The sequence below is a fragment of the Ursus arctos genome, unplaced genomic scaffold (genome assembly GCF_023065955.2).
Source record: "Ursus arctos isolate Adak ecotype North America unplaced genomic scaffold, UrsArc2.0 scaffold_25, whole genome shotgun sequence".
Lineage (NCBI taxonomy): Eukaryota > Metazoa > Chordata > Mammalia > Carnivora > Ursidae > Ursus > Ursus arctos.
Window position 1 is genome coordinate 37,519,039 of NW_026622930.1, and position 13,253 is coordinate 37,532,291.

The following is a 13,253-nucleotide window of genomic DNA, read 5'->3' on the forward strand; positions in this document are numbered from 1 at the left end:
AAACAATCCTCCCACATGAATAACGGTCAGAGGAGAGGAGAGAAAACCAATTTTCAAAGGTGTCACCAATTTGCAAAATGCCAACACCAAAAGGACAAACCATTAAACCACATGTTTAAAAGTCTTCACAGGATTTTAGTAATGGTAGAGTGGCTTTTAATAGACTAACTCTCCCAACACAAATAATTAAAACCTCGAGAAATATATATTAAAACAAGTAGTTGATAACACTGGAGAGCACCCAAAAAAGGACAGAAATTGGAGGGAATCTGACACTTGAAAGAAGGGACTTGCACTGGTCAAGATCCATATTTATAGGTCATCTCCCAAGGTTATTCCCCAGGCTGCACAGGGTCGAGTGAAAAGAATTTTACTGGCTTGAAGAGTGAAATGACAAGATCCAGGACTAACAGATGACTGGAAATTGAGCAGAGAAGTCCTGGAAAAGATAGTGCCCCAGAGAGACGAATCCCCAAATCTATAAACCCCTCCAATCTGTGCATCACAAGAGAGACTCAGGGAAGTCCACCAAAGCAGTAACCAGAAGGCTGAGAGAAAGGAGTTGAGACATCTGCTATTTCCCACCATAGGAGAGAGAGTTTGAAGGCCAAGTCCCACAAAGTTAAAAGGACGTAAAACACCTTAGGCTTTCCACTGACACCCCAACTTGGTTATGCCTTACAAGTGAACACTATGTCTTAGGACTATGAAATTTGTCCAAACACTAAGGGGAAAAGTAAAAACAAAAAACAAAAAACCCCCACAAAATCCCACTCTCAAAAGCCTTCACAATTTTAAGGTGATAGTCAGTAATTTAGCTGCCTGCTGGGGAAAAAAAAAAAAGAACAAAGGAGAAAAACCATATGCTTGTGTCAATGATAAAGAATAAGCCCTTGCCAAAATTTTACAATCACTCTTGATTGAAAGAAAGAAAGAAAGAAAGAAAGAAAGAAAGAAAGAAAGAAAGAAAGAAAACCAAACTGATCAGAAAACTAGGACTTGAAAGAATTTCCTTGATTGTGATGAAAAGTATATACAAAGTGCACACGGCTAACATCATACTTACTAGGGAAAGACTAAATTCCTTCCTCCTAAAACTAGTCATGAGACAAGGAGGTCTGTCCTCAAGGCCTCTGGGCACAATAAGGCATGAAAAGGAACTAAAAGCCAAAAATATTATAAAAGAAAAAGAAAACTACCTTATTCATAGACAACATGATTATTTACAGAGAAAACCCTAAGATATCTACAAAAAGAAGAAGAAGAAAAAGAAAAGAAAAACCTATTAGAACTAATAAATGAAATTTTGTAAGGTCATAGGATGCAAAGTCAAGCAAAATGTTCATTTCTATATACTGTTATCAATTTCCAAAATAAAAATTTTAAAATACCATTTATAACAGCATCAGGAGTTTAAAATACTTAGGAATACATTTTTAAAAATATGTGCAAGATCTCTATGTTGAAAATTATATAGAATATTGCTAATATTGATATGGATGAGAGACATTAAAGACCATCAGTAAATGGAGAAACATACCAAGTTTATGGATTTGAAGACGTTCACAGTCGTTAAGATGGCAGCTCTCCTCAAATTGATGGATAGACTCAATACAACTTCAATTCAAAATTCAGTAGGCTTTTGTGTGGAAATTGATAATCTGACTCTAAAATTGACATCAAAATTTAAAATACTGAGAATAACTAAAATAACCTTCAAACAAACAAACAAAAAGAATGTGTTTGGAGGACTCACACTATTTAGCCTTACGTCTTACTATAAAGCAACAGCAATGAAGATGGTGTGGTGTTGGCATAAAGACAAACAGATCAACAGAACAAAATAGACAGTTCATAAATAGATCCACAGTAGGGCCAACTGATTGGTGACAAAGGTTCGAAGAAAAAAGAAAGTCTTCAAGAAATACTAGGGAATAGAACAACTGGATTGTAGTATAGGGAAAAGAAATCTCAACCCCTCCACACACAGATATTAATTTAAGAAGAAACAAAGACCTAAATATAACATGACACATACCTAAACATAAAAGCCTATAATCCTCTAAAAGAAAATAGGACAACATTACTGTGGCCCTATGACAGATTTCTTATAGAGGATAAGAAATGTATAAACTATGAAAGAAGAGATTGATAAATTGGACTTCAGAGAAATTTAAAACTTTTGCTCACAGACACCATTAAGAAAGTGAAAAGGCAAGCACACACTGGGAGAACGTATTCACAATATAAATTCCTCACAAAGGATGCTTTCTAGAAAACATAAGCAACTATAAATCAGTAACAAAAAGACAAACCAAATTTCAGAAAACAAAAAGACCTGAACTGGCACTTGGGAAGAGAATGACCAATAAGCACGTGAAGAAGTATTCAACACCAGGGAAATGCAAATTAAAACCACAAGATATCATTTTATACCCACTAGACTGTCTAAAGTTAAAAAGAATGATCATACCAAGTGTTGGTGAGGATAGGGAATAATCGGAATGCTCATACATTGCTGGTGCGAGTATAAAAATACAATCACTTTAGAAAAACATTTGAGAGTCTCTTATAAAGTGAACATATATTTCCTCTATTGCCCAGCAATTCCAAGGCTACATATCCACCCAAGAGAAAGGAAAGGGTACGTCGACAAAAATGTATGTATGAGTATAGCAGCATTATTCATAATGACTCCAAGTGTCCATCAAGAAGAGAATGGGTATGTAATGGAATAGGACACCAATACATACAATGGCATGAGTGGATCTCACAGAAACTACACTATGTGCAAGAAATCAGACACCAGAGAGAACATACTACATAGTTCCATTTATATGAGCTTCCAGGATAGACAAAACTAAGCTTTGGTGAGAAAAGTAAAACAAAACATCTCATTTATAGCCTCTGGCAGCAGGGGACTGACTGGGAAAGGACACAAGGGAACTTTCAGAGTGGTGGAAATGTTCTTTATCTTGGATCAGGGTGCCGGTGACATGGCTGCATGCATTTGCCAAAACTCAAATTCCTCACTTCTCATCTGTTCATTTCACTGTATATACATTTTATCTCAATTCAAAAAAAAAAATTAGGGAGTAGGAGGTGGGGGTGACACCAGGGCAAGAGGAACAGAATCCCCTTAAGGGCAGAATGAGATAAAGAGTGTAAGAACGAGAACATGATCCTTAAATTTTTTTAACACATTCAGGGCAAACTGAAAAGCTGGCTCAAAAACCAAACATCTAAAATACAATTTGATAGACATGAATGAAAAGAGGCAAGAACCAATTCAGCTAAAATGGTGATGAAAATAAAACTCAGTTTGTCAAACAAATCTTGAGACTGCCAGATTTAGCAAATATATTTAATCTGGCAATCCAAGCCAATAGATCATTAGAAACAAAATACCAGCCAACCCAACATACAACAATTTTTAAAGCATCTTTTACAAAATGCCAGTTTTATAACTTCCATGTTAGAAAGTCCTACTGAGTAGGAACTAAGGTTACACTTTTACCAGAAACGACCCAAAGCCCATCCTTACCTTCAGTGAAGCTCCCTGTTAGGGTTATTACCACAAATACCTTCCCTTCTGGCTCCAGGTCCACCTAGAAAGAGAAAAGAGTTGTGTGTTATATTCTAATTTTAAAGTACTTTTTGTGGGCCTCAAATAATTCTTCACAAAGAGGCCCAGCTGTGCAAATCACAGCCATCAATCAGACCTAAGTCTTTCATTCAACAGCAGAGGGGCAAGAAACAAGTGAAAGCACAAGACACTGTAAAGGTAGAAAAGAATCTAAGGGAAATCGCTCTTTCGATGTTTCCCCTTGTCTTGAATTTTATTCTCTTCCATTCTGGCTCTGTGATATTATTGAGAAGCACCTGTAAACCTGGTCACTGTTTCTAAGATATCCCTATAGTACGTCAGAGCAACACTTTATTAAACCACATGGCAGGTAGGTGCACCTGGGGGGCTCAGTCAGTTAAGCATCCAATTCTTGATTTCGGCTCAGGTTGTGATCTCAGGGTCGTGGGATTCAGCCCGTTGGGCTCTGCGCTCAGCAGGAAGTCTGCTTGAGATTCTCTCTCTCTCTCTCTCTCTCCCTCCCTCCCTCCCTCCATTTCCCTCTTCCCCCGTCCTTTCTCTCTCTCTCAAATAAGTAAATCTTAAAAAAAAAAATAAATAACCACATGGTAGGTGTATGAAATAGAGAAACAATGGCAACATACAAGGTAATAAACAAATGTGGCATGGTCAACTGCAACCTTTCCTTTTAGGAAGCAAAAAGTATGAGAAGAGTACTGTCTCCATCTCTACCATTTTCACTTGAGTGTAACCGATCTTCCGCTAGCGCAAGGAAGGCCATTCAGGAGCTTTGCATTCACGACTCTTGCCTGTTCCTGGAGTATCAACGTCCCTTAAAGCTCTTATCTGTGCGCTGAGATATCGAGCCACCCAGTGTGCAAACTCAGCAGCTTGCAGTCTCCCGGCTCCACCCTGCCCTGGTGCCGCTTGCCTCTGGACGCCAGCGGCGCCCTCTAGATCTGCTCCGATCTCACTAGCCCAGGTGGACAGGCTCTGCCCTCTTCATGTTGGGTGCTAACTTTGAACTACCCAAGAATACCTCTAAGCCTTGGATTGTGAGGTTCTTTGGGACCCAAATACATGAATTTACAATCGTTAAAATCTTGTCGGAGTCAGCCCGTCGCTCCATTCCTGCCTTTGACCCTTCCTCAGAGAGAGAGGTCCAGAGGAGCTGAGTACAGATACAGCAGATCATTTTTGGTACAATATTACATGAAAGAAGCTGCAAATCACAACCGTGCCCAAACCAGACGAGAACACGGCCTCCAGCCTCAGTGCCACAGCTGCTTCTGGACTCTGGACAAGGTCCTTAACCACCCCAAGCTTCACGCTTCTCGTCCAAAAGTCTGTGACATCACTATTCAGCATTTCTGCCATGGCTTCCACCAGATGAGCTCAAAGAGCCTTGGCAAAACTACTTATGTTTTTACATACCCACAGGTGACAAAGAGCAGGGGAAAAATGCAGTGACCTTCCCCTAGCTTACCACCACATATTTTTAATGCCACACCCTGATTACATACTTTTTCAAAATAAAAGATGCTTGCTTTGTTCTGACTCAGAAAGCTCTGCCCGTACAACAGCCTATCCTTATATGCCCCCCATTCTTCTGCACAAAATCTGCTATGAATGTGTTACCGCAGTGCAAATCATCCAGCGTTCAAATCAGCTACTTACATCATGACGACCGCTAAGTTAACAATATCCCCTGAACTGTCTTAATGCCACTTGTGAACCTTTATGGAACAGTTCTGAAAATAGAGCTCTCTGGAGAGATGACTAAACAGGATGTCAGTCTCTAATTGTCTCCACTCTCTGCCTTGACTTGTTTCAAGTCAAAAATATGTTATTTTTAAAAGCCACTCCCTCCTCTACACCATAAAGGCCTGGCAGAGAGCACACACAGGCACACACAGTCATCCTCGCAACACAAGCTGCTGCCGGCACCGAAGAACCGCTGCCAGCCTCCGGACAGACAGATCACCGGGGCCGCCTCCGAGATGCTCCAGCCCACGGCCAGCGTGGAAACGCCGTCCAACATTGCCCTGCGGGCCCACAAAGAAGGCCACTCCTCCCCCCACCATGGGTCCGGAGCTGCTCTGACAGCCAGGGAGTCCACTGCGCAGAATCAGGAGTTCTCACAGGTAGAACAGGTTTGCTTCCTCTGTGTTGACCAGTGCCCCTATCGCCAAGGAAAAGCCAGACTCAAACACCAGCTTCGAGCCTACTCTACCTAAACCCCTGACCTTAGAAAGGTTACAAAAGGCGGGTTTGACATTAGTTTGACATGAAAACAACAGAGTTGGGTTGCACACAACTGGGATTCTGGAAGAATAAATATGCACCTGTCACACAGGACAAGTACTACCCCCACAGCTGGCCTCTTTCATTCCTACAGTGCACAGAAAGATCTCTCTCTAAAAGCAGAAGCGTAGCAACCAATAGTTTCCACACACTGATCCTAGTCTTACCCCTACAGCTCTGGTGGCTATTTTCTCTCCAGCTAGAACATTCATTCCAGCCTCCAGGAACTGCACTTCAGCTCTTATTCGAGAACTACCCCTCCCTTACAGGTAGTCCAAACGATTCAGCTGGGATTCTGCTCCCAGCTCCACTGGCCACATGACCCAGGCCTTGCCAATCAGGGCACTGAATTCCTCAGCCACAATGACTGGCCTGGAGCGGACACATGCCCTCTATCCAGTCAGCTGAGTAATCACTACTCTCTTCCCACAGTAACTGGCTCAGGTTTGGGCACAAAATCCAAGTAGGTCCAATTAGGGGTCCTGGATCTATAAGAAAGAGACAAGATCTCACTTCTGCTGAACTGTAATCTAGAAGGACACTAACTTGGGAGTGTCCAATACCCTTCCTGCCACCACATTGGGGTGGAGAAGGAAGCCAGCTGAGAAGAGAAAGCTGAGAGACAGAGAGACCAGATCCTGATATCACTTAAACCCTGAGATCCAGCCTTGCTTGATTCTTCTAGACTTTTCAGTTATTTGAGCCTGTAAATTTCTTTCACTTTGGCCAGTTTGAGTAGGGTGTTCTATCACTGGCACCCAAAGACTTACCCAAATTGGCAGCCAAAGAGAACAAGTCAGATATTTAAAAACAGTCATCACCTCCTCTCTACATCTTCTAACATCCATGCTACCACCTACAACCTGACCCTCTGCCTCCCTCTGGCATTGAAGCAGCTCCTGCAACACTTGGCATGTGCCACTGTCAAATCCAAAGATATGCCTGTCTTCATCTCCACTGATCTCTGCTGCTCTGATCCTCGCAGTTTCCTTTGTCACGAATCTCCTTGCTTCCAGGACACCCTCTTCCCCAGTCTTCCTCTCACTCTTCTCTTCCCTGTCTCAGGCTCCTTTCCAGCATCTCCCTCCCTCTCCCCCTCCCCCTCCCCCTTCCCCTCTCCCTCCCTCCCTCCCTCCCTCAGGTTGCCTTTAAATCTTGCTAAGTCCTCTTTTTCTTCCATTGTAAGATTCAGCCTTATGATTTCAGCACCAACTTGAGATTCTTTGGGGCAGGAGTAGGAGAAAGAAACACACATATCCGAACCTCCAAAAGGGTACAGGCTAAAGACAGGAGGCAGTGTCGTATTCATTTCCTAAGTCTCTAGCACAGACTTCACTCCCAAACCTATATATGCACCTTTTCTGAAAGTCTCCACCCCCTTGTCCCACTGAGACAAGTTCCTTTAATTCGATATGTCAACATGCCCAGAATCCAAATTCTTATCGTATGCCCCCTTAATTGACTCCCCCCAGCCCTGACTGCACCACTGACTCAGCAGCCCAGGCTCCTCGCCACATACATGTAATTCTACTAGATCCCAACCAACACACTTTTTGTGCCTCTCCTAAACCTACCTCTTCCTCCCTACTCCTACCACCATGCCTCACCTGGCCACCTGCAATGGCCTTCTAGCTATTTCCTGTCTCCAGACTCACCCTCCCCCAACTGCTGCCAATGACAGGTTTCAAAAATGAAAATCCAACCATGTGACTTCCTAATTTAAAAATCCTTCAGTGTTTCCTCTCCCTTCCATGATCGGGTCCGAACTCCTTAGCCTGGCACATTCTGCATGCTGTGTCCCCGCCACGTCAAACACATACATCCTGCACCCCCGCCTCTTCTAATTACTTGTAGACTCTCCAGGGAGGCATGTCTTTTCATTTAATCTGAGAGATCAACAAAACATGTTACATTCAGACAGCATACTGGGGCATGTAGCCAAAATTGTGAAAAATACACATTACCTGTACGACACTTATTGCCTAGTGACTGGGGGCATGCAATCTTTGTCGCTGGAAAACCCTTTCCTCTCTTTGTCAAACTCCTCTTTATCAATCAAGACTCAATGCAAGTGATGGACATTAAGGAGGGAATGTGATGTAATGAGCACTAGGTATTATATAAGTCTGATGAATCACTGACCCCGACCTCTGAAACCAATAATACATTGTATGTTAATTAATTGAATTTAAATTAAAAAAAAAAGACTCAACTTAAAACTCATCTTTAGAGGAAGATCTTCCTAGACCTCTTGAAGCAGTTGGCCAACTCTGCACCACTACAGAGACCATCCCGGCAACCCACATCATGTTGCAATCATTATGCCCTGTCCCGTAGAATCTTACCTTGAACAAAAGCAGACTGAAACATTCATGGAACTAATGAGTAAATAAGTTAATAAATATGGATATCCCAAGCTCCTTCATCAGCTTCATTATAGGGCATGGTTTTCTCCTCCCAACATTCTGATCAGTTTCCTCTGGATGTGCCCTATTTTCTCCATAGGCCCTTAAAGAGAGAATATCAGCCTTCTCTCTCACAGGGGAGAGCAAGATTATGACCAACCTTGACCTTGACAGTGACACTGTTACTGATGCAGCTACAGACTGCACGAGCACTATGAGAAGCCCTAGGGACCCAGACTGAATTTGCTATGAACCAAAACCTTTGCATCTCTTCTATGGGCCATAAGGGTCTGCTTCCCACATCCTGTGTAGTGATTAGGCCCCAAATCCTAGGAGCTTCATGTTTTTTCCCTAGAACTTCAGCTTGTTCTAGGCCCCAGGGTTTGCTGAATCCCAAATCCAGTTGGTTCAAATCACTTTCCTTCTCAGCTTTACGGACTCCAGGGCCTAAGGGACCTACGTCATCATCTAAAGCACTGAGACAATGTCCAACAGAACAGGGCTGAGGCCAGAGTGCTAGGGGGACTTCACATAGAAACGGACATATTTAGCATGCTTTCTGTAACAGACATTCAGGGAGGAATGATTATACTAACCCTTCTCCCCGCAGACCACTTCTGTGGATCAGGAGGGCAACTCCTGGGCCCTGGTCAAGACTCAATAAGCAATGAACTTTTTAAAAATGACATTCTAATATACAGATAAATGAGAAAAATTCAGGGTCAACAAATGGTGCTGTAACCACTGGATGTCCACATGCAAAACAGAGAACTTCAACTCCAACATTGTAATATACACAAAAATTAATTCGAAATGGATCACAGACCTAAATGAAAAACTTAAAATTTAATACTTCAAGAAAAATACACAAGGGAAAACTGGGGGGGACTCTGAGCTAGACAATTTTTTCTAGATATGAAACCAAAAGCGCAATCCATGAAAGAAAACCAATGATAAATTGGCCTTCATCAAAATTAAAGTTTCTGCTCTTTGAAAGACACAGTCAAGAGTATGAAAGATGAGTCACAGATTAAGAGAAAATAGTTGTAAATCGTATATCTGACAAAATATCTGTATCCAGGATTAAGAACTTGCAAAACTCAATAATAAGAAAATAAACAATCCAACTTTTCAAAAACGGGTTTCATCACTTCACATTTCACCAAAGAAGATATACAGACGGCAAATAGGTACAAAAAACAAGCTCAACATCATTACTCACTGGAGAAATGCAATTTAAAACCACAATGCAACAACAACAACATATACCGACTAGGCTGGCTAACATTGAGAAGTCCGACCATACTGTTTGTACAAATATGGAACAGCTGGAATCCTTACACACTGCTGATGGGACTGAAAAATGGTACCATTACTTTGGAAACAGTTGGATATTTTCTTAAAATGTTACATGTACACCTCCCATTTGATCCAGCCATTCCCCTCCCGGTAATTGCCCAAGAATTAAGACAGCATATGTCCATACAAAGGTATGTACACAAATGCTCAGAGGAGCTTTTTTCTTAAACGTGGTAAAGCCACACACCGGAATAGTACTCAACAATAAAAAGAATGAACTGTTGATGCACGCAACAACATGGAAGAATACTGAATGAAAGAAACCAAACAAAGAAGAGTACATTCTGTCTAGAAAAGGCAAACTTATCTATATTGACAGAAAACTCATCAGTGGTTGCCTGGGGATGGGAGTACAGAAAATAGGACAAGTGGTAGCGAGGGATTACCAAAATGAGAGTACCCAGACAATTAAATGGAGAAAGAATATTCTTTTCAACTAATGGTGCTAAGAAAACTGGATATCCACATGCCAAGGAATGAAGGCAGCCCCTACCTTTTACCATATGTAAATATGGACTCAGAGTGGGTCACAGACCCAATGCAAGAGCTAAAGCTATAAAAATCTTACAAGAAAGCATAGGATTAAATTTTCCTGAACTTGGGTTAGGCAATGGTTTCTTAGGTGTGACATCCAAGTACGAGATATGACATCAAGTACAGGATCTGTACAAGTGACCAAAAAAAAAAATTGATAAATTTCAAAATTAAAAAATCAAAATTAAAAACAAACAAAAAGGATCACTGCCCAGATACCCTTTCCAAAATGCCACCCTCATCAACTTTCCCCAGCCAAGCTTCCGCGGGCTTCCCAATGCCTTCAGAATAAAATTCAAGCTGCTCCACCTAGCTTTCTGGGCCACCTGGGTTCCCTTTTCACTGCCTCCCCACTAATTTATCCAAACCTCTCTTTCAAGCTTCCATTCTTTAAACCAGCTCTTCTGGTCAGGCCTGTCTCCTCACCAGGGCATAGCCACACCTTTGCTCATGCTGTTGTCTCTGCTTGGAAAATCTCTCTTCGCCTATCCATTCATTCAAACCTTTACTGAATTATTCCGAGGGCTGGGATCATCGCCAAGTGCTGAGGATTTCCCAAAGTAGTTCCCTGGGGCTGCAGGTGGGATGTGTAACCAAGGGCACGTGACAAAAACGATGCAGCCCCAGGAAGGAACTTCTGCCAGGAAGATCTTGACATGCACATTGATCCCTCCAGTCTCAATATTCCTATCTCAATTATTATCTTAACACTTATCTACGCCCTTGAACAATTAGATAAATTTCACATACTTCTATCTTGTCACTTGCACTAAGTCTGTATGCTCCATTCCAGTAAGATCTGACACTTTTATGTTCCCCGAAGGGCCTAGTAGAGGTCCTTGAACCAAGTAAACACTCCAAATATCTATTGGTTTGGTGTTGAATTGGAAGTTTTGTTTGTCTACCTCAATTTCATCACCTATAAAATAGGAACAATATTTTATCTTATAATAAAAATGTGACAGCAATTCATAAAATAGAAAAGCACTCCAAGATGGCACCAAGGCATACCAGTAGCATATGGACTGCATGGGCCCACTGCTTAGCAATCATGCTGTGCTCACGTGATATACCCACCAGATCTCCAGGAGCCCCTTTTTGCCCCCACTACGCTGCTAGCCAAGGGTTGCTTTCCCCCTGGCATCACTTGAGCAAGTCACTTACATCCTGAATCCAGCTCCTTGGCCATGAAATGAGAGGGTTGTCTAAAAACCTTTCTAGCTCTGATGTTGCATGATTCTAAACAGGCTTGGATAAAAGCCTGCACACAGGACTCAACGGAAACACTCATTTAATTAGCTGGTAATAATTTACAACCATTTCCCTTCACAAAAGGCATTAGAATTGATCATAGACAGGAACCTTCTGTCTACTTAATATTCATCTTGTCCTGGGATAAGCAGAGGGATCTAGCATGTTAAAAGAAAAAACAATCCTTTATTTGGGCAAAGGTAGAAGTTCACCTCGACTCTCCGGGCCTTGAGCCAGCCATCTGTGATATCCAGATTTTTGGCTTGGTGGCTTGTCTCTGCAACTCTTCTAAGTCTTGCTCTAGGGATAAGTAACAACCTAAAAACATGATAAAGTATTTCATAATTCTCTTCCACCTGAAACTATCAGGCTTAAGAATGAGAGTTCTAATTCCTAGAGGAAAAAAATACAGGATTGGCCCAATAACTAACAAGGAGGTGTGTGGCTGTGTTCTTTAGTAATAGAAATACTAGCTACTATGTCTTGAGTTCATCAGTGCGTAGGAGCGAAGGGCCTAACCTACATCATTTCTCACCTTCACCACCTGCAAGGTAAATATCACCACCACCACTATACAGACGGGGGAAAATAGAGGCTCAGCGAGGTTATGGAATTGACCAAGGTCACCAGCAGTGAAGGCCAAGCCAAGACCCAGATTTAGGGAAGATCCCATCCTGGTTCCATAGCAGCCTGCCTCAATGGGCTGTGTGTGACTGCATCTGCCTATAGGTTACTGCAGCCTTGCCCACTGCTTTGTTCCCCTGATGCCAGCTTGCCTGGGCTTCTGGCATGTGAGACCATCACATCACCCGTCTCCTGTGGGAACTCAGCAAGACTCATGCCGTCCGCACCTGAGGGTGCTCCCCGACAAATGCCAGGCTTCAGTGTACCAGGCTCACCTCTTCACTGCCAAGGCCAGTGGGCGTGGCCCCAGACCAGCCTAACAGTGTCACTAGATGGCTCCCTACGGGGTATGAGGCAGGAGCTGCTAAGTGTGGCAAGTCTGTGCTGTGGCTGGTGAAAAGCAGCAGGCAGCTCAGGACCCATTAGTCAGCTGCCGGGAGGACCAGAGTCAGTGTCATGTGCTGTAGACACACAATGCGTCCCCTCACTGTGGGAAGGAGTTTAGAGCAAAAGAGGGTGAATGAGGCAAATCCTACAGCCCTGCTGATTTTCTATTTTCCGTCTAACAATCAGAGAAGTTTTAGGAGTGAAACGCACACTAAGAAGTACCACAGATTAAAAATTACCAGAAACAGGTGGCAAAAACTGAACAGAGAAGTGAGGCTTATCAAATCTGACTGAAGTTGAAAGTGAAGGAAGATATTATCCTTATTTTAGTGATTAAATCCTCCTCTTGCCAAGTCCAGACCCTCCACTGTGGTGAGAGAAGGGGATGGGAAAGAGCCCCGGGCTGTGACCACAGCTCTGGTGAAGGACATCTGGTAGACTAGCCTTTAAGTCTTTTTCATATCTAATATTCCATGGCTCCAAGTCAGAAGTGGTTTCTGAACTCCCTGAGCAAGTAAAGATGTTTGAAGACTACTAAAGAATCTGTCTCTAAAATTCATACTTAAGGCTCATAACTCTTCACCAGCCCAGCTACACATACCAGCAAAACCACTGTAAATTTAAATTTAGAATTATTTCAACTCAGAGCCAATTACCCCCATGTTCTAGCATAAACAATGTCTCTTCTGGCAAAGGTAAAAGTCTAGTGCATTAAAATTAATTTTTCGAAGTTTCTCTGCCCATAATGAAAAATCAGGAATAGTCAAGATTGGATATCTCTGCCGACTGATTTTTTTTTCCCT

At 42.3% G+C, this 13,253-nt stretch overlaps 1 protein-coding gene across 4 annotated transcripts in view; it reads right to left on the bottom strand.

The window, feature by feature from the left end:
* PRKCH (protein kinase C eta) overlaps positions 1–13,253 on the bottom strand; it is a 221,880-nt gene that overhangs the window by 151,885 nt on the left and 56,742 nt on the right. For all 4 annotated transcript variants that reach the window (XM_048219933.2, XM_057318504.1, XM_048219935.2 and 1 more), the window contains one exon: positions 3,545–3,608. In XM_048219933.2, the coding sequence (XP_048075890.1) occupies positions 3,545–3,608 (64 nt within the window). The remainder of the gene's footprint in view (positions 1–3,544; positions 3,609–13,253) is intronic.